Genomic DNA, 24190 nt, shown 5'->3' on the forward strand with positions numbered 1-24190 from the left:
GACTCAGCAGACTAATCACATGACAGCGGTTAGCTTTCTGAGGAAGTCATTCATCCGCAGATATGGAGTAAATACTGGCTGTGTTTGGAAACCTACTGAGCTGCCTACCTAGACAGCATTTGGGACGTTCTGAGTCAGCTCGCCGCTGACTGACTTGATATTTAAACTGATTCGAGCTGTTAGTGAGGAGCAAGACTTTGAGACACAGCCTAAGGGGAGTTGACTCCTGCAAACTAAATATGCCTTGACAGTAGTTCTTTTTCCAAATATATGCAACTCCAGTGATATGTTTATTGTACCAACCACACACTGATCACGAGTTGCAAGCAGTGAAAACAGGATCCGGACTCCTCAAAAGAGAGGAGTCGACTCGACTCGAGGTTTGTTGCCAGATCATTAATGTATTCATTTTTCTAGTAGGCAAAGATGTTATCATGCGAGGAAGCTAAAGCGAGGTTAGAAACTGCAGGACAGAGCCATGTTTTACAATTTTGGGCTGAACTTTCTGCGGAAGAAAGCAATTCGCTTCTGGAGGAGATATCTCAGCTGCAGCCCGAAGAGTTACTCGAGCACTGCCGAGCAGCTGCTGAGGCTGCAAGCCGACACTCGAGTGCTGATGGTCGGCTAGACGCGCGGATGAAGCCCGTTCCTCCAGAGTTCATCGGAAGTGTGCGTAAAAGCGACAAAGAAACACTTCAGATGTGGGGCGATGAAGGTACAGCTCCAAGGTGTACAACAAAAATATTCATTTTTAACAAAAGTAACATATTGAAGACTTAATAAAAGACTCCTGTGTTCAGGGTTACTGCAGATTTCACAGGGCAGAGTGGCTGTTTTGCTGTTAGCTGGTGGTCAGGGGACTCGGCTTGGAGTGCCATATCCCAAGGGCATGTACAATGTTGGGCTTCCAAGTGGAAAAACCCTGTACCAGATCCAGGCTGAGCGTATTCAGAAGGTGCAAGAGCTGGCCAATGTGAAGCATGGTAGTAGGTGCACAGTACCATGGTATGGCTCTTTATTTGCAATTCAAATGTGGGTCTTTCTGAGATTTCTGCTAATTAGAAACACTTTTGGTCCTGTTTTTTGGAATGTCTCCACACGGACAGTTGCAATTTGTGTAAATAAAATACACAATTAATATATATATATATATATATATACACACACACACACACACACACACACACGTTTTAGGTCATAGTTCAAAAATGTAATAATTCATATTTCTATTAATCGCTTTCATATTTGTTTCCAGTTTGAAGGTCTGGGACATAAAAGTGCTTGTAGTTGAAGAAACGTTTATGAATTAATTCATAAACAACCTCCAAATGACAGAAGAACATGTATTGAATTATCTTTTGATGATATTTGAACAGGTACATAATGACTAGTGAGTTCACTCTGGGACCCACAGAGAAGTTCTTCAAAGACAATGAATATTTTGGCCTTTGTCCATCCAACGTAGTCATGTTTGAGCAAAGAATGATACCAGCTGTAGGCTTTGATGGAAAGATCATCCTGGAGAAGAAGAACAAAATAGCCATGGCACCAGGTTAGAGAGAATTTGGTTGGCTTCGGAAGGAAAACTAATTTTGGTTTGCTTTTATTAAATATTTGTTAGAGGTAGTTCATAAATTATTCAAATAAAATAGGATTTTTATTTATTTTAATCAGCTATATGACAACAGACAAATTATTGTTTATGTATTTTTTTCCTTCGGCCACTAAAACCAAATGATGTTTGCATCTCATTTCTATGTTCACTTCAGATGGAAATGGCGGCCTCTATCGTGCTCTAGTGGACAACAAGATTTTAGGGGACATGGAGAGAAGGGGTGTGGAGTATCTTCACGTGTACTGTGTGGACAACATCTTGGTGAAGATGGCAGACCCAGTCTTTATTGGCTTTTGTGTAAACAAAGGAGCAGACTGTGGTGCGAAGGTAAAAATATCCTGTCTGTAGGCCTGAATTAGATCCTATCCATCAGTGTTTACCATTATTAATTTAATATTATTTATTGCTTTAATTAGCTGTGTTTACCTTTATCCTGCTCAGGTGGTGGATAAGGCGTATCCTGCAGAGCCTGTTGGAGTGGTGTGTCGTGTGGACGGCCTGTATCAGGTGATTGAGTACAGTGAGATCCAACCAGAGACCGCAGAGCTGCGAGGCCCAGGAGGAGAGCTCCTGTTCAGTGCTGGGAATATCTGCAACCACTTCTTTACCCGAGGCTTCTTGAAGGACGTGGCTGAGTATGTGATTGACATACAGTTATAATATACAATCCAACTTTCTTTTGTGTTTCTTAAGTCATATTTCATTGCCCATAAAGGGAACTTTTGTGATACAATATATTATAATCATGCTCTGTTGTAATATAATTAGGGCTGCAAAACGATTAATCACATTCCAAATAAAACACACATCTATGTATATATTAAATAAAAATGTTTGATTTATATATAAAATATTTATTTATATATAATATCAATTATATACAAGTATAAATATACATACTTTTTTTTAAATGCATATATTTGTGTGTACTTATACATAATAAATATATACAGTACACATCACATATAGTATGTAAACATAAACTTTTATTTTGCAAGCAATTAATCGTTTTGCAGCCCTAAATATAATAGAGTTAATAAAACAATAAACAAACCAATAATAACATCTTGAATGAATGAATGAATGAATGAATGAATGATGCATTTATATAGCGCTTTATTGTGTATTGCTGTACACCCAAAGCGCTTTACAATCATGTGGGGGGGTCTCTCCTCAACCACCACCAGTGTGCAGCATCCACTTGGATGATGCGACGGCAGCCACAGGACAATGGCGCCAGTGCGCTCACCACACACCAGCTACAGGTGGAGAGGAGAGAGAGTCTTAGAGCCAATCAAGTGTATATTATATATTATATCTTGGTGACATATGGCATTATAATAACAAGGAATAGGAGCCCAGTAGGACCCCTAATCAAGACTTGCACACTGCATCCCAGTTGAATACTTCTCTACTATATAGTATGCGGTAGACCATATTTGAAAAGAGTAGCATGCCCAAATTCATGGTATTCAAAAAACAGTAGGCGAAAAGTACCCGCATCACGTGCACATTCAGTGGACACTTTACTATTCCACGAGGCTGTTCCACGATTTATGAATGCATTTGTTAAAGAATTAGCAACATATTGACTCATGCTAATCTGTAAACAAAGCCCATTGTACAAAGTAATTCCTATTTCAATGCATTTTCCCTGCAGAAAGTTTGAGAGTCAGCTGAAGCAGCATGTGGCAATCAAGAAAGTGCCATTTGTGGATGGAGAAGGGAACCTGGTGAAACCAACCAAGCCCAATGGCATCAAACTGGAGAAATTTGTCTTTGACGTCTTTCAGTTCTCAAAGTATGTTGTACAGCTACCATTGGCTAATTGAGGTATCACCATCTTCCTCACCATCATCTGTTTTTTGCAGGAAATTTGTTGCCTTTGAGGTGTTGAGAGAGGAGGAATTCTCACCCCTAAAAAATGCTGATGGGGTGCCTTTGGACACACCGACTACAGCACGCCGATCCTTGTTAGCACAGCATTACCGCTGGGCTCTGGCAGCTGGTGGAAACTTCCTGGATGAGCAGGATAAACCCATCCCCCCAAAACATAGGTGGTAACATAAAATACCCTTTATTAAATCAGTAGAAAAATATTCAGTCATATCAAAGAAATAAGTATCATGTTTTACCAGAGATTGGTTTGGTTAAAAGTGTCTTCTAAATGACTTAATGTAGAGTAAATGCTGCATTGCAAGGTTCCTCAAGTATTATAATTATACTACACCAGATGTAGAGCAGGATATGGTCTAGAAATTTCCATTCTTGATATGAATGCAATACCTTTTGACTGGCATAACCTGAAAGGAATATGCCTAAAATGAATTTACTCATTCGTGCTGAAATTTTGAGGCACTTCCTAAGATGGTGTGTGGTTTCTAATAACTTGGTCTACTCTTTCTTTTGCAGTATGACACAGAATGAAGACCCTCCAGCAATCTGCGAAATCTCTCCACTTGTATCATACTTTGGCGAGGTAAAAATGTGACTACTTGTATGCAATTATTAAAGCTTTGCTTGAAACTGGTGTTGCTAATACATATAGTTTTTGGATTTTAGGTTAACACATTTATCACAAAAGTTAAATATTTTTGTCTTGCAAATAGTTCTTTGATTACAAAATATTACAGTTAGTACAAAAAGAGGCAATAGGCCCAGAGGGAAAGAAGAACAAGTGTGACCATATGGAGCATGATGTGAAACAGAGCGAATGATGTCAGAGTAGTGTTCTTGTTCTCAGGAGAGAGTTCAAGAGACAGCTGTAACACTCCATCTCTTTATCTCCTTTTTTCTTTTTCCCTCCATGACACACCACTCCATGATCTTTTAACCGCTGTGTTTTACAGGGTCTGGAAAAGCTGCTGAAACAGAAGAACTTGAAGTCCCCTTTTCTACTTGATGAGAATGAAGCCTAGAATCTCCAGCTGAGGATTCCATCATGTCCAGGGCCATGCAAATATTAAAGGAATTGAAAGGGATGTTTACAAATCAAAAATAAATAAATGAATAAAAATTTGGGGTCGGTAAGATTTTTACTCACCAAGGCTGCATTTATCAAAAGTACAAGGGGGAAAAACTGTAATACTGTAAAATGATACCTTAAAATAACCGTTTTCATTATATTTTTAAATGTAATTTATTCCTGTAATGGGAAAACCGACTTTTCAGCAGTGACAGAATGACACAATGTGACACAATGAAAAGTTCAAATAGACAACATTCATTTGAAATATAAATCTTATTATTATTACTTTTGTACTGTAATTATACATGTCTTTGTCACTTTATGAGTTTGATGCATCCTTGCTGAATAAAGCTATTCATTTAATAAAAAAATCTTACTGACCCCAATTATCATTACGTAATTATATACAATTCTTCAAAAGGTTAGAGTAGAATCAATTCTTTATTAAAAAAAAAATTGTATGATTGCAAAATGCAATGTGATATTTTTACTAGTTTGCATATAGCATATAATTATTTTATCTTACAATAGCAATACAATCATATACCCACTTCACATATTGTGTGTATCTTTTCTTTCGGCTCTGCCTTTGCATCCCGGTGTGAAGCCGAACCGTCACGTGACCACAGCTGACCAATAGGAAATGTTTCATTACCAGTTTCATGTCTAAGCAGCGGAACGGCATCAACAAGCTTATTAGAGCGAGAGAAACAGTATTTAAATGAAATACCGCGCTTCGGTTGCGTTACGTCTGCTGTTTTAGACGAGCAGCAGAAAAAGTTCCACGCTAGGGTGAAATATTGTGGTTAAAATGATTCTTGTTCTGGAATTTAGCGTGCGACGCGTAGGAGCTCACTTGACAGCTGGAATGTAACGTTAACTGGCTTTCTTATGAGCTGGCTAACACAGATAGCTGCCTATAGAGGTCTGAGAATAAGATGCATTTCATTACGAGCACACAGCAGATGCATGCTTAAGCGGATATAGAAGTATGCTAGGATGTTCAAAAATGTGTTCGGATCAGGATTCTTGGTGAGGACCGCTCATGTCGTCTTGACATGGGTTATAACGTTGATTCTCTTCCTCCACGACACCGGTAAGTGCTCCAGAGAGATGCTGATTCTACTGTGAGTATATCTGCATCACATACAGACCTGTTATTTTGTGGCTACAGTAGCTATATTATGTACATAACACTGCTTCACACCTGTATCTGCATCGCCACTTCCTTTACCAGACAACGTTTAGATGATCTATAACTATTCTACTCTAGCACACCCTTACATTCTATTCTCTGCTGTATGTTTTTCTGTTCTACTGCATACTTTCACTCTGAAATTATGAGATAAAGCCAAAATGAGATAAAAAGTTAAATGATGCTAAGTTATGATGACAAAGTCAAAATGAAATAAAAGTAGAATTTATGATAGAATTTAAATTATAAGATGCTAAAATCAGTTATGAAATAAAAATTAATGACAGTCAAAATTATGAGATAAAAAGTTAAAACAATCTTAATTATTGGCAAAATTATGAGGTACTAAAGCCCGATTCGGATAGTAATTGTTTCTCATATGGATGTCTGTAAAAATAAATTTACATACCACCTCAGTGATAAAATTATCTCGTTTACTCACGTAACCTGGGTTCCCCAAAATGAGGGAACGAGATATTGCTATGGGAAATACCTTTTCCTTGAATACTACTGAAGCCTTATTGAAACACCAGTGAAACTGGCCAATGGCGTTCAAGCGGCGAAATATGAGCGGGAATCCCACTCTATATAATGCAGTGCTTGTACGTCATTCATTCAGAATCTTTGACTGAAGCAACTTGGCATTCTAAGATCCTGAGCTCGGTGACACGGCAATAAGAGCAATGTCTCGTTCCCTCGTTTCGGGGAACCGAGGTTACGTGAGTAACCGAGAGCATTCCCCTTCAATTCGGTAACTCTACATTGCTATGGGAACGTATAAAATCCCGCCGTGTCACAGCGATGGAGCCTGGCTCGACTAAGTATGTCAAGTTTCACATTCGGAGCTGTAATGAGTAAGGCAGCGGCTATTTTCACTAAGTGTAATTAGCAATTAGATGCTCTTTACACCAAGTGCGAATAGCATATTTTTTTAGTGACAGATGCTATTTACACTAAGTGCAAATAGCAATAGATGCTATTTACACTCAGTGTAATTAGCAATTAGATGCTCTTTACACCAAGTGCAAATAGCATATTTTTTTTGTGACAGATGCTATTTACACTGTGCAAATAGCAATGGATTCTATTTACACCAAGTGAAAATAGCAGTATTTTTTTACGATATGCTATTTACACTAAGTGCAAATAGCTATAGATTCTATTTACACTGTTAAAATAGCAAGATTTTCTGCTATTTATACTACTTATTGCAAATAGTGGCAATTATCTGCACCTCAGTATTGTAGTACATTATAAAAAGTGTAAATTATAATTTTAATTCAAATTTATTAAATGGATGCCACCTTATTGGGAAGATAAAGCCCTCCCTACACCTACCCTAATCACACGTTAGTGTAAATAGCCTTTGCTAACAAGATGGGCTATTTGCACAGTGTAAATAGACACTCCGAAAGAGTAAACACATCTCAGGTCTACAGGACCTAGTCGAAACCATGTAAAAGTCTGGGGGGGGCGCGGCAACTACACGATGCCGCGTCACACCAGGGGCGGAGTTAACTCTGGTGAAAAAGAGAATGTGAAATGGCGGCGGCTTCGGCGCTTTCACATATAGATTAGTTGAAATTGTTTCATTTCAAAGAAATCATGTGTTATGATGCACGGCCGTGAAGGTGCTCAATAAGCGGAGTATAATGGTGATCAAGTCCTAAAAGACGTGGTGAACTATATCAAAACATTGTGATAAACTGTTAGGAACAGCATTGAATTGGTGGTGCATCAATACAGGGTGTATACGACCTAGTCGAAACCACTGATACACATCTCAGATCATAGCTGAGCCTGAGTAGGCGCATGCGCTGCTCGCACTGACAGCACATGCGAGGCAAGCGACACATCTAGGTTATAAAACCTTGTGAAAGTGCTGGGTGACGACCAGCTTGCCGCCATACAAATGTCCTGAACACATTTACGTTTATTCATTTAGCTGGCACTTTTATCCAAAGCGACTTACAATTGCTATATATGTCAGAGGTCGCACGCCTCTGGAGAAACTAGGGGGTTAAGTGTCTTGCTCAGGGACACATTGGTGTCTCACAGTGGATTTGAACCCAGGTCTCTCACACCAAAGGCATGTGTCTTATCCACTGCGCCATCACCACCCGGTTATAGACATACCATTTGCCCAGGCCCAGGATGACGCGGGTTGAGTGGGCCCGAACCCCTATCGGGCATTCCGCGCCCTAGAGCTGTAAGCCAAAGCAATTGCGTCAACGATCCAGTGTTACAGCCTTTGCTTGGACACAGGCAGTCCTTTTGTGCATCCACCAAAACATACATATAGCTGCTCCAAGAGTCTGAACTGACTAGAGCGCTCGATATAAGTACACACCGCACGTACAGGTCACAGCAGGAGTGTATAAAGCAGCTCCGTCCCGGTCGGTGTTTCGGGGCGGAAAGCAGATAGTTTTATGACCTGCGCTTTAAATGGAGTCGAAAGCACTTTAGGCACATATCCTTTTTTAGGCTTCAAGGTGAGTCTGCAATCACTTGGCCCGAATTCAATACACGAGCCGTCAATTGAAAGTGCCTGGCTGCAGGTCTCCAACTCGCGTAACAGAGGCCAGCGTGAGCAGGAGTGCTGTCTTGAAGTGAAGTGAAGTGACATACTGCCAAGTATGGTGACCCATACTCGGAATTCGTGCTCTGCATTTAACCCATCCAACGTGCACACACACAGCAGTGAACACACACACACAGCAGTGAACACACACCCGGAGCAGTGGGCAGCCATTTATGCTGCAGCGCCCGGGGAGCAGTTGGGGGTTCGGTGCCTTGCTCAAGGGCACCTCAGTCGTGGTATTGAGGGTGGAGAGAGTGCTGTACATTCACTCCCCCCACCTACAATTCCTGCCGGCCCGAGACTCGAACCCGCAACCTTTGGTCCGATTACGAGTCCGACTCTCTAACCATTAGGCCACGACTTCCCAGAGAGAGGAAGCTCGCTGATTGTATGGGCTCGAACGGGGGTCCCGTGACAGCGTCAAGCACAAGTGCCAAGTCCAAAGTGGGTAGAGGGGAAGGGCGAGGAGAGTTCAGTTTTCTTGCTCCTTTTTATCGCATACTTCTCATACTTCATCTTAGGGGTGTGCGATATGACGATTTTTGATCGTGGACGATAAAAATGTCTCCACGATCTGCTTTTGAAGAAATATCGTAGTATGGTGCTGCAGCGCACATTAGGTCAAATACAGTTCTGGCGCCTCCGTCTCTATATACTGTACAACACGACATACAGCAGTAGAGTTACTCTGACAGGACACTGCACTTATTCGCGATCGCAAAAGTACATTATTTGCACACAAAGCCTTGCTGGTTAAATGTTTAATTCGCGCGCTGGTCTGACGTGCGCTTTTTCTGAGCGCATACACCTGAAGCATGCGCACTAAAAAGCCTGTCTAACAGCGCCTGATTACTCAACTAACTTATTTTTTTTTGCGCTAATACTGTCAAAACACACAAGGTTTACATACAGACTCAGTTGGTTATCTCTACAATAAAAGTAAATAGTTAAGAGAGAAACGGATGCGTGCCTGTATATTAGATGCGTGCAGCTCTTAAAGGGACAGGACACTAAACATGCTGTCGACTGTCATTAAAGGGATAGTTCACCCTAAAATTACATTTCTGTCATTATTTACTCGCTCACATGTTGTCCCAAACCTCTATTAATTTCTTGTGCTGAACCCAAAATAAGATATTTTGAAGAATGAGGGTAACCAAACAGTTGCTGGTCTACATTGACTTTGATAGTAGGAAAGAAAAATCCTATGGAAGTCACTGAGGACCAGCGACTGTTTGGTTTTCCACCTTCTTCAAAATAGCATTTATGTTCAACAGAAGAAAGAAACTCATTCAGGTTTAAAACAACCATTAAATGATGGTATAAAAATAAAACATGAATTGACAGACAGATGACTATTTAGTTTTTTGGGGAACTATTCATTTAACGTTAACATAACAACAAAACGCAAAGAGAAAAATCACTCTCTCTTCTTGACTGAAAAACTTTAATACAGTTGCTTTAGGAATCAGTCTATATAGTATTTTATTTTTATATTTGTTCATTCAATTTCATTGAATGCTCTGCTAAATACACCTATTGTACCTGAAAATAAAGCACTGTTTGTTTTATTTGTATATTATGTGTATTTGTAATGTGTATCTTTGTTCTTATTTTTTAATAAGAAAGATAAAATGATGACAAAGATTTTTATCTTCGCCCACTTTGGCCTAAATATCTGCCGTCTTTTATTTAAATTTTTTTGTTATCTTGAAAGGCTTTGTCTTTCTAGTTTGGCTGTAATGCTCAGACAACTTGTAAAACCAAAATAGTAAAACCAACATGACAAAGAATCGTGATAAAATCGTGAATCGTGATATTTCAAAAAAAAATTGTGATATTTTCCCATATCGCCCACCCCTACTTCATCTCTTACTTAAGGCTGGAATGCACTACATTTTGCCCAGATTTTTGCCACAATTTGCTGTCTCATCAAGTTGGCGTTGGTAGTCAAAGCCAGTCTGCAGATTTCGGGAAAGTTGGAGTTGACTGATTTTATTTAAAATTGCGTGTCAGACAAGGATTCTTTCCATTCTGAGGATATCAAGCATTCTAGAATATTTGAGAACACATTGTTTTCACTTGTCATCGTATTTCTTTGTAAGTTTTTGTTCGGAAACTCTGGTAGTGTGTGATCCTCAGTCTTTTATTGTATGATGCCTATTTGTTTTTTCCCTCTTACTGTTTACAAATGTAACAAGTGTATGATGCCTAATGTTTTAAAATCTGTTCAAATGTCATGTAGTGTATTCCAGCCTTTATTTGGCATCCACAGTTCTGCTCCATTCCACTCCACTGTTGAATTTTTTTACTCTAATATATTGTATTACTCTCTTTTTTGTTCTGCTATGCTCTGTTCTTCTCTATTATAATCTAATTTCTGCACCACTATATTCCACTCACAGACCTCCGCAAACAGGAGGAGACGGGGGAGCTCGCACTGCCAGTTCTCTTTGTGCTGCTGGTCCTGGTGTCTGTGTTGCTGTATTTTGCAGTTTCGCTCATGGATCCTGGTTTTGTCCTGTCTGATGAGTGTGACTTGCAGGTCAGTTAATACACAGAATCCCAAGTGTTTTTGTCAGCGACACCCCTGTATGTATATATATATATTAGGGGTGTGCTCAAAATATCGATTCTTAGATACATACCGATATAATAAAAAAAGATACAGTATCGATATTCTAGCCCTTAGTATCGATACTCCGCCCAGCCATTAGGGGGCGCAGCGGCGCCCGCGAGTTTCAAAAAACTCATGGAAAATGTTAAAGCAAGATGTAGCATTTAAGTGATTTCATAGTGAAATATGTTATGGCAGTACATGGTGTCACAAAAAAGAATTATAAGAAGATTTAATAAGAAGGTAAGAATAATAAGAAGAAGATTTTGTGCTTGTGTGAGCTCAGACTGTACCCTTGGAAAGTTAAATGTTTACTTGTGGTAATTTCCAGATTAATACAATTTGTGTACAATTAATCAGAGCACTTAAAGTTGCAAATATTTAAGCAAAATGCACTTTGTTATAATGCACTTCAGGGCTCGACAGTGCGAGCATTTCACTCGCATTTGCGACTAAAAATAGATGTGTGCGAACTGGAAAATGCATTTAGGAGCGCAAGTGCGAATACAAAACAAAATACAAAACAGCCTAACTTATACAGTAGCCTATAACAAACTATTAATTTATTCTGTTTATTTATGGAAAAATTGCGATGCAGCCTCATATGATTACTTTACAACTTTAAAAAGGCAACGGTTTAATTTAAATGAGCACAGATGAGAAGAAAAGCGGAGCGAGTTAAAGTGAAGACGCGCTGAATGACGCACATTCGCCACTAGAGGGCGCTGCCGCTGCCGTTACCCCGGTAACCCAGTAAACAAATCAGCTGCGCTACTTTCCTAAAACTGTGTAAATAATGTTTCACACTCACAGTCATTTAGGTATTTATATTCGCTTTAGTCTTCACAATAGCCTCAAATAATTCTTATTTAAAGACTTAATGAGCTATTTATTTTCAAACATTGTTTCTAAGCTAAAACATGGCCCATCCACTGATCTATAATAGAGAACAGTGGGCCTATCTATATATCAACGACTGATTCGTTATTATTGTTCAGTAACACAAGTTCCATTAGTTAACATGAAAAAAACAATGACTGCATTTATTAATAATGCTATCTTAATTTCAACTTTTAATAATACATTATAAAATCAAAAGTTGTCTTAATATAATTCAATGGAGCTAACATTAACTAACATAGTTGTATTTTTTATTAAATCAACATTAACAAAGAATATTAACTACTGCAACAATTAGCTATTGCACATTTTTAGTTAATGTTAACCTGCTTTAACTAATGTTAACACATGGGACCTTACTTACCTATTGTTCTTTCGTTCATTTGAACAATCTTCTGCACTCTAATCTTGAAACACTTGTTTACTTTATATTTTTATGTATTTTTTATAAAAGTCTTTTAGTAAATTATCTTTAATAAAGTTATTTAACCTGTTAGGAGGACAACACTTTTTTTCACTTAGAAATTATATATTGTGATTTAAAAACAAAAACATATACCGTGACAAAAGCTGCAATGATTATTGTGAAAATTTTATACCGACACAGTTTAATAGGATTATAACTAATTACATAATTAGCCTATTAAATAGTGTCTGAAGTAAAATTATTTAAAAACCTTGTGTACTTTCTGTATTCTGATAAATTAAATAATGGTGCTTGTAAATGTCTCTTTGTATCCCCTTATTAAGCTAAAACACCTAATTTGAAAAATTTGCATTGCACCCCTAAATGTTTTTAATGCGCTCCTAAATTTTTTGATTTAGGAGCACATGTGCTCCTTGGGGAATAGGTAAGCGTCAAGCCCTGCACTTTTGTCTTCAATAAATTGAAGAAAAATGCAGAGTTCTGTTTGTTGAGTAAATGTGTTCAGCATTAACTAATTGGCTCTGGCCCGTGTTTTTTTATTGAATCGTATCGAATCGTGTCACATTGTATCAAATCGTATCGAGACAGCTCTGTATCGAGGTACGTATCGAATCGTGACCTGTGTATCGAGGTATGTATCGTATCGCCAGGTTCTCCAAGGTATACAGCCCTAATATATATATATATATATATATAACAAACCCCCTGCGGTTTGCATGTTTAACGCTGACTTTACAGCAAACATGTATCATTTGACTATTTCAGTTCACACTTGGTATCGCAGAAGAAACACAGGATATGATTCCACAGACCACCAAGTCCATACGGCTCCGCCGCTGTGGACACTGTCTGGTACAGGTGCGTTGTCACTTATTAAAGATGGACCATATACATAAATATAGAGGCTTAAATAATTTAATTTAATTTTAATGCTGCAACTAAAATGAAATCTTCAGTAAATTTTATTTTAAGAATGTTTTTTAAGTAAATAATAAAAAAAACATTTTTAATACAAATTTGTTGTTTTCATTTTAGTTTACAACCTTAATACATTTATGCAAAGGCAAGACATGTTAGTTGTTTCTAATAAGGAATCCCATCTAAAAATGAATGCATGCTTTGACGTAGCAACCCATGAGATCCAAACACTGCCAGACATGTCAGCACTGTGTGCGGCGCTATGATCACCACTGCCCCTGGATAGAGAACTGTGTCGGGGAGAGAAACCATCGCTGGTTTGTGCTTTATCTGGCTGTCCAGCTTGTTGTCTTACTGTGGGGACTGTACATGGCCTGGTGAGTAGAACTTGTATATCAGGAGTGCCCAAACTCGGTCCTGGACGGTTGGTGTCCTGCAGACTTTAGCTCCACCTTGCCTCAACACACCTGCTGGGAAGTTTCTAGTATGCCTAGTAAGAGCTTGATTAGCTGCTTCAGGTGTGTTTAATTGGGTTGGAGCTAAACTCTGTAGGACACCGGCCCTCCAGGACCGAGTTTGAGCACCCAGCAGTGCCAATGGACATAATAGTCCTAAATGTATTAGTTTCCATGCTTTTTCAATTCTAAAAGGTGTTCCCAAATCATTTCATTCAAATTAAAGGGTTAGTTCACCCAAAAATGAAAATTCTGTCATTAATTACTCACCTTCATTCAAACCCGTAAGACCTTCGCTCATCTTCCGAATGCAAATTTTTATAATTAAGAAGTTTCTGACCCTGCATAGACAGCAACACAACTGACATGTTCAAGGCCCAGAAAGGTAGCAAGGACATAATTAAAATAGTCCATGTGACTAATGTAACAATATCCTCACTACCTTTCTGGGCCTTGAATGTGTTAGTTGCATTGCTGTCTATGAAGGATCAGAAATCTCTCCGATTTCATCAAAAATATCTCAATTTGCATTCGGAAGATGAACGAAGGTCTTATGGATTTGGAATAACATGAGGGTGTGTAATTAATGTCAGAATTTTCATTTTTGGGTTAACTAACCCTTTAAAGCGTCCAGAAACAAAAATCTGTAATCTGGATTGAAGAACATCCCACAGTTCAGTTTACTGTTAAATCTCATACAGGGCTGGCTTCAGTCACGCTCCCACCTGGCAGCTGTGGTTGAGGACCAACGGTGTGCTCCTGGGAGCAGCGGCGGTGGTGGCTGTCCTGTCCCTGACCGTGCTTCTCCTCCTGGGCTCTCACCTGTACCTCGTGTCGCTGAATACCACCACATGGGAGTTCATGTCTCGACACAGAATCTCTTACCTCAAGCACTGCGGTGTGGACGAAAACCCCTTTGACCGTGGAACCCTGCGCAATCTCTGGGGTTTCTTCTGCGTTTGGGAACCGGTGGTTTGGGAGCATGTGTATTTCAAGCAAAGCAACGATTCTATTTAATTCCCTTGGAGTCATGACTGCTGTGACAAATAACCCATTACATGGAAGTTGATGTTTTGGTGGAAATCATTCCTAACTGCATCTGCAGAACATCTAATCTACTTTTTCCTTGTGAATGACCCATTCCATTTTGAAAGCGATTCTTAAATGCATGAACTTTGTAGTTGCAATGATGTTTGATCAAGTGTTATCAAATAGGTTAGAATGAGCATTTTTCTAAAAGGTGTTTTGTGAATATTTTGCCCACATAGAACTTTGACAATTCGTCTGTGCTGATTTTGCACATTTTAATAGCAAACATAGAACAAAAAGCACAAAATCACAATAGCGTTTCAGATGTGAATTGTGGTTTCCCATTAATGCAATACATAGAGATGAGATATAACAATTTTATATGCTAATTATTTATTATCTTGGCTCTGCTCATATAATCTTTCATTTTACTAAAAAGTAATTAAACTACAGTCCGTCAGCTTATTTTATAGCAGCAGCAGATGATGTAGTTACATCAGAAATGGTTTTGTGCAATTATTGAACTTGTGAAATACAGTCAGTTGTATATGCATATTTTAGAAAATTGACATCCCCTTTTAAGATCCATTTCAGACAGGGTAACAAAAAGTTCACGTTTATAATAAATAATTTCCTATAGCACTTTATATGCAAGTGGTGAAATTTAAATATGCTTGTAATGTGAATTTATAATATTAAATGTACCGATTTATCATAATCAATACATTAAACATGAGTAATTAATATTAAAAGACTGAATTTAGAATACAAACATAATCAGTACTGTAATGTTCAAAACTACAGACATTTTTTAAAGCAAAACTTTATATTTTTATATAAACAGGGCCTTTCCTGTTACAAATCAGCATCTTAAAGAAAGATGGAAGTGCATGTGACTCCTTTGACTGTTAGATCTCAGTTCATTTTGTACAATGCAGTGCACATAGTGTGACTTTAACAAACATTAGTTAGAATATTCTCAGAATAATATAGTCAAAAAAAGCAATAATTGTTTTTGATTTTACTTTCTTTAAATTGCTTCCTTAACTTTTGCACTGGAGTGTTTTTCAAGTATCAATATTAATACAGAGATTAATGCCATTTTGATCAAAGTTATGCAATTTTTTTCCCTCCGTGTAATATTTTGAAACATCAGTATCCAATAAACTGAACATGGTCACATTGTATTTTATTTCTGAAAATACATTCATCCCGTTCAGTTACATTTACTTAGATATTTAATTATCCTTCATGGGGCTCATAAAAATGGCAAGTTTCATTTAAATATTTTAGTGTCATTTTGTTCACAGTGTAACTTATCAGTAGTAAACCACATTTACAATGGTAGCCTGATGTAGTCAAAAGTAAAATACAGACAAACACCTTAAATAACAAACAACGTAATGAGCTTCTATTAGATGATGCAGAGAGCAAAAACTGTTTACATTTCATCTTAGTGAGTTAATGTGCTAACCGTATCATGCAAAGACATCAAGTAGAATATGCTCGGTCTAATTCAGCAGATTTGTCCAGGGGAGGAATATAAAGAGAAAGGCAGGACAGAGCAAGCCGCCGCTTGCAGCCGAAGGTCACAAGACTTCTGCAAGTACAGTAAAGAGTTTGGTTTGGAAAGTTGAGAACTGGTCCAAAATCAAGCAACATTTATCTGGGGCACCAATCCTAAATCAAATCCAGATTAGGGACAACCAGGGATCAGAATCTGAGGGTTTAACATGAACATACATCACATAGAATAAGCATGGAGGAATTTGCATGATCTAACACTGAGAACACACTCTAATAGTTACAGTCTGGAACTTAAAGAGCTTAAGACAGATCTGCACTGCATCAGAAATCCTTAAAAACAGCACAGCATTTCGTCCTTCCATCTCACTCTGACAATCATGATCTGTTCAGCAACAGTGCAAGTATATTTTGGCATCGCAATTTAGTGTAACAGGAAGACTACTCTTATTTTTAACAGTATAACCCAACCCAAAAATTAATGTACATTAATGAATGCATTTTTAAATATCAGGGATGGGCAGTTAAAAGCCAAGCAGATCTGAGCTTACTCACAGTGACGGCCGCACAGTTCTGGTCAGGGGTGATCATATGGTTTTAAAGTCCATCAGGACGGTCTTTGGAGCTTAAGCACACATTTGCAGCCAGTTTCATGAAAAGCGTACAGCAGCTTTTAAAGGGTGATACGAGGCCAACTTCACTCGATTCCACTGCATAACTCAAGGGAGGACGAGAGAGAATAATTGGATGAAGACAGAGAGAAATGAAAGCAGAAATCTGATATATCACAACCCCTTCCGAGGGTAATCGAGTGGAAGTTAGTGCAGGGCCGAGAAGTCAAAGTCTGCAAAGAACTCCTGCTGCTGCTCGGCGGTGAGGAAGAACGGGGTCTGCGGAGGGGTCAGGACAGGCTTCAGGCGCGTGAACTCCTCGTCAAAGTTACTGACGTCTGCTGGAGCTTTAATTGACGGCAGGAAAGGAGGTTTGATTCTTTTGGCCAACAGGGCTTCCCAGTCTATGCCCTGCGGAGAGGAACGGGGCTTTTAAAAAGAGAATTTAAACGATGGTAGACAAAAATTCTTCAGTTAGTGACTGTCACCTGGAAGAACCTGTGTCTCTTCACTTCATTGGCGTCTTGCTCTCCTGCTCCCAGTCGTTTTTCAGGGTTCTTTTGTAACAACTGCCATTAAAGAGACGGAGTCAGAAACTGAGTGTCAACTAGATTTCAATTTGTTTTTCTCCAAGAGGGAAAAGTTGTTACCTTTTGTATTATAGAGACTGACTCGGGGGACAAAAACCTGGGGTAGCGCACTTCATCGTTCACTATGCTGTCAAACACCTCCTCCTCATCATCACCGGGAAATGGAGACTGGCAGCCACAAGAAAATATATTACACAATTGTTCAAAGGATAAGATTGCTTAGTGCTTTTAAAAGAATGCTCACCAAAACTGCATTTATTTGACCAGAAATATAGTAAAAAACAACATTGTGAAATGTTATTACAATTTAAATGAATTGATTTCTATTTTAAAATTGCATTTATTTCTGTGATGGCAAAGCTGAATTTTCAGCAGTCGTTACGCCAGTCTTCAGTGTCACATGATCCTTTAGAATTCTTTTTAATATGCTGATTTGGTGCTCAAGACTTTTTCAGGATTTTTGGATAAGAACAGCATTTATTTGAAATACAAATCTTTTTTTAACATTAGAAATGTCTTTACTTTCAGTTTAATTCATCCTTGCTGAATTCTTAAAAAAAAAGAAAAAAAAAAGCATAAACATTATTACAGTATATGGCAACAATTTAGTAAAGCTGTATTGACCAGGACTGACCTCTCCCACTAGCATCTCATAGATGAGCACACCCAAACCCCACCAGTCCACTGCACGAGTATAGGTGTTGTCTGTTAAAACCTCCGGGGCCAGGAACTCTGGGGTGCCACAAAAGGTTGACGTACGATCGCCATGTCCCATACCTGTTTGGCGGCAAGACTTGGTTGACTCTCTGTTCAAATATTGTCATTTGAGATTAACAAATCCATGAATGTACCTTCTTTGCAAAGTCCAAAATCTGCAATTCTCACAAAGCCATCAGAATCCATTAACAGATTGTCCAGCTTTAGGTCCCTACAAAGAAGAAGAAGAAAAAAAGAGAAATCATTAATTAGATCACGTGGATTAATAGGGAATTCAATAATAGTTCAGTAATATTAGAAATAGTGTAGTTACCTATATACAATCCGGTTTTGGTGCAGAAACTCCAGGCCTAGTAATACACATGCAGAATAAAACCTGCCAGAAAAACCCTTGGTTTACAGTCACAGCCAGAGGAAAGTGTCAATGCTAAAACTATACAATGCTAAAAATATTCAGCGTGTGCGTCTGAGAACATGTGAACAAGTGTAGCAATTATGTAAATGCTCTGTAATTAAACAGACTTTTGTGTGTGTGTGTGTGTGTGTGTGTGTGTGTGCGTGTGTGTGTGTGTGTGTGTGCGTGTGTATACCTAGCCTGGCGTTCAGAGAAGATGCTGCTGTGGATGTGGGTCATCAGGTCTCCTCCAGGTGAATATTCCATCACAAAGCACACATGGTCAGGGGTCTGGAAGCACCCATACAGGTTCACCAAGAAAGGATGACGGGACACATTGATGGTCTCAAAAATTCTCTTTTCACACATTAAGCTATAAAAGAATAAAATGAATTCACAGTATTATAAAAGCCAAATACAGTTGGAATAGTTCACAATACCCTTACAAGCAGCCCCTTGCTAAAAATATAAAATGTGTCTCATATATATATATATATATATATATATATATATATATATATATATATATATATATATATATATATATATATATATGTGTATATACACTTACATACATTTTATTTTTTTAATACAGACCCATTTTAACCATGTTAGTGCATTGCACAAATAAATATCCACAGACAACAAATTATCCATAACCCATTCATGGTGCACAAGACGACATTTCTGATACAGAGATATAGAACATCACCTGTCCACTTCATCCCGGGTCACAACATCCCCTTTCTTCAGGGCTTTGATGGCATATAGTTTCCCGGTCCTCCTGAATTCAGCCAGCAGGACCTTTAATGAGAGTTGACAATGACATTGAGCCAATGGCACCATCCAGAGTTATCTGATTACAGTACAGAAGGACAGCTGCAGTTTTACCTTTCCAAAGTGCCCTCTTCCTAAAACAGAAATGCAATTGAAGTCCTCCATCTGCATCCCCTCTTTCCTCCTGTGAAACAGGATATATACAACATACAGCGAGACTGTGAAAAAGAGCAATTACAGGGAAGAGAATCCCAGATTCATTTCACTATCATAAGATGTGGCACATGTTACAGGTTGAAATTTAAGACCTAAGGTTAGAGATGATTCAGATTTAGATTTGAGCAATACTACTAATAAATAACAACGACTTACTGATGTGTAGGCTGGGACACAGGCCTGCCTTTGAGAACTTGATTATCCTCAGAGGAATTCACTCTGGCAGGAGTCTGGGAAATGTGTCCCAAAACAGATAATTACAACTCTAACTTGACCAGGGCAATACAGAACTACAAATTTAAAAGCAAGTGTTTGTCTACAAGATGTACCCCAGAAATTGATGCGTCAGTCGTGGGGTTCTGTGCCAAGTGGAGGCGCAGGGGCTTGGCAGGACGCTCCTCACTGAAATTCAGTTTAACAACTGCTGAGTCTCTGTGATAAACAGCCACGACACAGAAAGATAATCACTTTTTATACAGATTCATGGATATATTTTCCTTATATTGTCCCCAAACCCCAGGGACAACTGCGTATGTCTCACCCAGAGGAAGGGGGCGTGGACACAGATGGAGGGGACATGGTCTCAGAGCCGGGCAGAGGAGGGCTCAAGGCAGTGACGGTGCTGTTGCAGGGGGGCAACACGCTCATCATTAGACGCCCCCAAGTGGCAAAGTTCATATTCATCTGTGCTGCCCGCAGGAAGTTTTTCCCTGAGAGAAACATCATGAACTGTGAAACCAAAATCCTTGGTCTTTTGACAAATAAGAGGTCACTGTGCTATAAAAACATCCTGTAAGTTTCAGAACTCAAAACTTTCTTGTTAAGTCTAAAAACAGTGTATATTGAAGCCAGTCTGCCAAAACGACAGCTTGTGGAATGTGCCACTTTGATGTAATAATGTGGCTAAACACCGCCTCCACAGAAGAAGATCAACGCCTGCTTCTAAATCACTGTCTGTTCAGTCCTGCCCACCGATTCACACATGTAGTGTTTATGAGAGGCAAACACGCAGGTCTACACAGAAACCAAACGATAAAGATGGCTCCAAAGACAACAAGATGCTGTGCAGTGCCAATCTGTGGAAAAAACAGTCTTTGTATTGCAAAAATCCCAACATTAGGAGAGAGTGGATGAAGTTCCAGACCGTGTCAGTAAAGGCCAATTCACACCGCACAGACAAACGCCAACAAACTAGTGGAGTTTGTTGGATCAGTGTGTTACCCCTGTTGGCGTTGGGTGGAGTTTGTTTTCACTGACTGAACATGCTTATAAATATAGAGTTGGTCGGAGTCTGTTGGTGCAGCTTTATGCGTTTGTCTGTGCGGTGTGAATTGGCCTTAAGAATTTGGTCCTTTGTTCATTTAAAGGAACACGCTACTATTTTTGAAAATAGGCTCAGTTTCCAACTCCCCAAGAGTTAAACAGTTGAGTTTTACCGTTTTCGAATTCATTCAGCCGATCTCTGGGTCTGGCGGTAGCACTTTTAGCGCAGCTTAGCATAGATAAATGAATCTGATTAGACCGTTAGCATCTCTAGCTGGGGACTATTATCAGGCACTACGTAATATCATTGCGTCTGCTGCACCCATGGTACGGCAGCAAAGTTCCTTGATTATTACGGCGGAATGAGAGTATATTTCCTAGCCATATCGGCCTAGAAAATCACAACTTTTAATTTTCCGTCAGTCTTCGTAACTACGATGTAACTACAGAAGAGTCAAGTTTTAAATAGTAAAAATATCAAAACTCTTTGGTCATTTTTGAGCGAGATGCTAACGGTCTAATCAGATTCAATGATCTATGCTAAGCTGCGCTAAAAGTGCTACCGCCAGACCCGGAGATCGGCTGAATGGATTCGAAAATGGTAAAACTCCACTGTAATTAAAGGAACAAATAGTGGCATGTTCCTTTAATTTTACTGCAGATTCGTTTACAAACAGGGCACAATTCGACATGGGATTTTCAGAACGATTAAAACTCAAAAAGGTGTGATGATGTGCCGAGTATATTGTCTTCGACAGTAATGTTGCAACACACAAGTAACTGTTTTTATTACATGATCACTATTGTGAAGTCAAGCACACCTTTCTCTTTTGGGAAAATCCGTTTCTGTCGTTGTAGTTTAGGATGTCGCTCAATGACGGGATTGTTGAATCTCACCTGAAAACATTAGCAAACATTAGCTCACTATATGTATTATGTGCCCATGTATTAAAGCATCAACCTCTGCAGAACATCCTAAATGAAATACAAAGCAGTTGTAAACTGTAACCACACTCGACTCTGTGCTGTAACATGATTTGGCAGTAGGATGAAGGTGATGAGGTTCTCTTACCTCTGTGAACAGTGTGCCCTGTGGCTCTAGGTAAAGACACATGCCATGCCGCTGATTGTCTAGGAAATCTTCTAAACGCAGGAACTTCACAGCACACAGGGACCTCCAGTCTCGCCAGTACACTGCAATCTCCAGCTCTCGAGACTACAGGGGTCAAAGGCCATGTGAGGGGCAGAGAAAAAAAAACAAAAAAAACACTCTCAGATATCAACTGTAGTTGCAATTCTTGCCCGTTTACACCTCATAATGGCCCTTACATCAGCATTTGAAAGTCTGGGGTTGGTCATTTTCTTTGAAAGAAGTTTCTTATGATCACCAAGGCTGCATTTATTTAATTGTGAAATATTATTATAGTTATTGTGGTAAGATTTCCTGTTAAAACAATTTCTTGACATACATCATGTGCACCCTTAGAAGTCAGAAAGCATAACTTGGTGTCAAAGATAATCAAAATCTCCAAGACAAGATACAGCAAAATGCTTCACCATTCATCAAACAAATGTAAAGCACATCCTTCGGGAGAAAAACTGCTTCAGTAATCTAGAAATAATGAAATAAGATCTCATTCTCCACCGGTACAGCCGAATCAGCTTGGAGAGAGATGCGGGCTGACTTGGCCAGTGTTCAGGCTGAGTGTCTATGTCCAAGGGGTGTCCAAAATATTACAGTAATCTTGAGGGATTAGTTTGGATTACTCTAGAGGCAGCTGATTGCACTCTGGGAGTAAAGCTGTGTTAATGAAGGTGAGGAAAAGCCTTTAGCCAATGGCCTTCACAGGAACTTTCCGTAAAACAGATGTTGCAAGTGTTGCCTGGGATAATTGAGTTATAAATGGCATGCTGTAAACGCACTCAGTCAAAGGAGTCTGAGATTATGGCAAGCATTCAGAGTGCGCTCCTGATCTGAATTCAAAACTCATTTCACTAGATAGGTCTATGCAATATGCAGTAGAATTTGTTGGCACTGACCCGCTCGAGTTCGATGATAAAGCTCTGATTCCAGGCCTCTTTACTCAGCGCCCGCCAATGAGTGCGACCAACTATCTTGTTATCCACCTTCAATACAGCACTGATCTCCACTGAGAGAAAACACATGGAGGAGAAAACATACATAAATACATACAGAATTCAAAATATTTAAAAATGACTGTCACATAAGAATTAAGCGGTTTGATTTCTAAGGATCAAGTAAAAGAATCTTCGATTAAAGTCCATCCTGTCTATTTATTTGATCTATTTTAAATTCATTTATTTGGACATGGTAGGAAAATACAGATACAGGTTTTCTTCTGTCACTGTCCACAGACTATTGTGAAATCCATTATATTTCACATTGCTTTCCCTGTGAGACTTACATGAGAGCTCATCAGTCTTGGTGGTCTTGCCGTTGGTGCTGCGTGTAGAGAGGCCGGTTCTCATCCTCAGTGATTTGGACTCAGAGGGACTTCCAGGGGTGGAGGACATGTTGCTTACCCGACAGCGGCCTGGAACCGACTCCAGCAGGTCCTGACAACCCATCAGCCTGACATCCAGTCGCCCTGAACACACACACTCAAGTTATACACAATACAACAGATTAACAAGACCAATTTACACATTACACACATAAAGCTGATTAGATTCAACTTTAATTTCCTCTATACTCGCACTTTGCATAATGATACCAATCACCAGCGAAAACATGGAGGGTAAATGTTTCCTTCACCTGCTGAAGGGTCTTGAGGTCAGAGACAAAGCAGCTGCTGTATCACACTGTGATGAAGTTTGTTAATATGCTTTTGAAGTTCTTCAACAGCCCTTTAACAGGGTCTTCAGTCTCACCAGGAAGTAAAGACTAACACTAAATTACAAAATGTGGCATCAGAACTATATTTAACTGAGGTGACATGGAGTAAAATTGACACCTTGACATCTTAACACCATAACCTTCCTGCTAACTTTCAGCTGTGTCAGTACCTGTCAGGCTGGCTGGTTTGAAGATCGAAGAGGATGCTGAAGAAGAGCGCAGCCGATCTCTCTGCAGGCCAACGACAGGCGAGGACCCCACTGTAAGCTCCTCTTTAATAGCAGCTCGTTTGGGATGGTCGTGTGGAAGCTCTCCAAGCCGCTGCTCCAGCGACAAACGTAATAAATCCAGTTTCTGAGAGGACTCCTGCAAACGGGCCTGAGCCTGGACACAGAAATACATGCTCAAAAATATAAAAGAGGCTCAGCAAATAGATATCTAAATCATACATATTTGAATGACAGTAGTGTAAAACAAAGCCACTGACAGTATATATAATTGTAGTTATATATTACGTTTATTATTTCTGAAACGTG

The 24190-nt window shown here is 39.2% G+C and overlaps 3 protein-coding genes across 4 annotated transcripts in view; 2 read left to right on the top strand and 1 right to left on the bottom strand.

The window, feature by feature from the left end:
• Window positions 1-5247, top strand: LOC306871676 (UDP-N-acetylhexosamine pyrophosphorylase-like protein 1). The gene is made up of 9 exons (XM_079419771.1): window positions 1-715; window positions 801-1005; window positions 1377-1552; window positions 1770-1942; window positions 2057-2250; window positions 3276-3416; window positions 3487-3672; window positions 4028-4094; window positions 4465-5247. Exons 1-9 carry the CDS (start codon window positions 427-429, stop codon window positions 4531-4533), a joined length of 1500 nt encoding a protein of 499 aa, XP_079275897.1. The 5' UTR covers window positions 1-426; the 3' UTR covers window positions 4534-5247.
• On the top strand, window positions 5230-15884 carry LOC306871677 (palmitoyltransferase ZDHHC12-B-like). The gene is made up of 5 exons (XM_079419772.1): window positions 5230-5679; window positions 10765-10904; window positions 13069-13161; window positions 13432-13598; window positions 14378-15884. Exons 1-5 carry the CDS (start codon window positions 5583-5585, stop codon window positions 14691-14693), a joined length of 813 nt encoding a protein of 270 aa, XP_079275898.1. The 5' UTR covers window positions 5230-5582; the 3' UTR covers window positions 14694-15884.
• LOC306871675 (serine/threonine-protein kinase N2-like) overlaps window positions 15878-24190 on the bottom strand; it is a 15452-nt gene continuing 7139 nt past the window's right edge. The window contains exons 6-22 of one of the 2 annotated variants that reach the window (XM_079419769.1): window positions 23825-24038; window positions 23224-23406; window positions 22838-22947; window positions 21870-22013; window positions 21619-21694; window positions 20076-20244; window positions 19864-19966; window positions 19691-19764; window positions 19433-19502; window positions 19254-19345; window positions 18738-18914; window positions 18461-18523; window positions 18282-18358; window positions 18065-18207; window positions 17491-17598; window positions 17329-17409; window positions 15878-17251 (exon numbers count right to left, since the gene is read on the bottom strand). In XM_079419769.1, the coding sequence (XP_079275895.1) occupies window positions 17048-17251; window positions 17329-17409; window positions 17491-17598; window positions 18065-18207; window positions 18282-18358; window positions 18461-18523; window positions 18738-18914; window positions 19254-19345; window positions 19433-19502; window positions 19691-19764; window positions 19864-19966; window positions 20076-20244; window positions 21619-21694; window positions 21870-22013; window positions 22838-22947; window positions 23224-23406; window positions 23825-24038 (2088 nt within the window). In that variant the 3' untranslated portion in view covers window positions 15878-17047. The remainder of the gene's footprint in view (window positions 17252-17328; window positions 17410-17490; window positions 17599-18064; window positions 18208-18281; window positions 18359-18460; window positions 18524-18737; window positions 18915-19253; window positions 19346-19432; window positions 19503-19690; window positions 19765-19863; window positions 19967-20075; window positions 20245-21618; window positions 21695-21869; window positions 22014-22837; window positions 22948-23223; window positions 23407-23824; window positions 24039-24190) is intronic. The other variant, XM_079419770.1, reaches the window with a different exon arrangement.

The sequence above is a fragment of the Barbus barbus genome (genome assembly GCF_936440315.1).
Source record: "Barbus barbus genome assembly, chromosome: 6".
In the NCBI taxonomy this organism is placed as follows: Eukaryota; Metazoa; Chordata; class Actinopteri; order Cypriniformes; family Cyprinidae; genus Barbus; species Barbus barbus.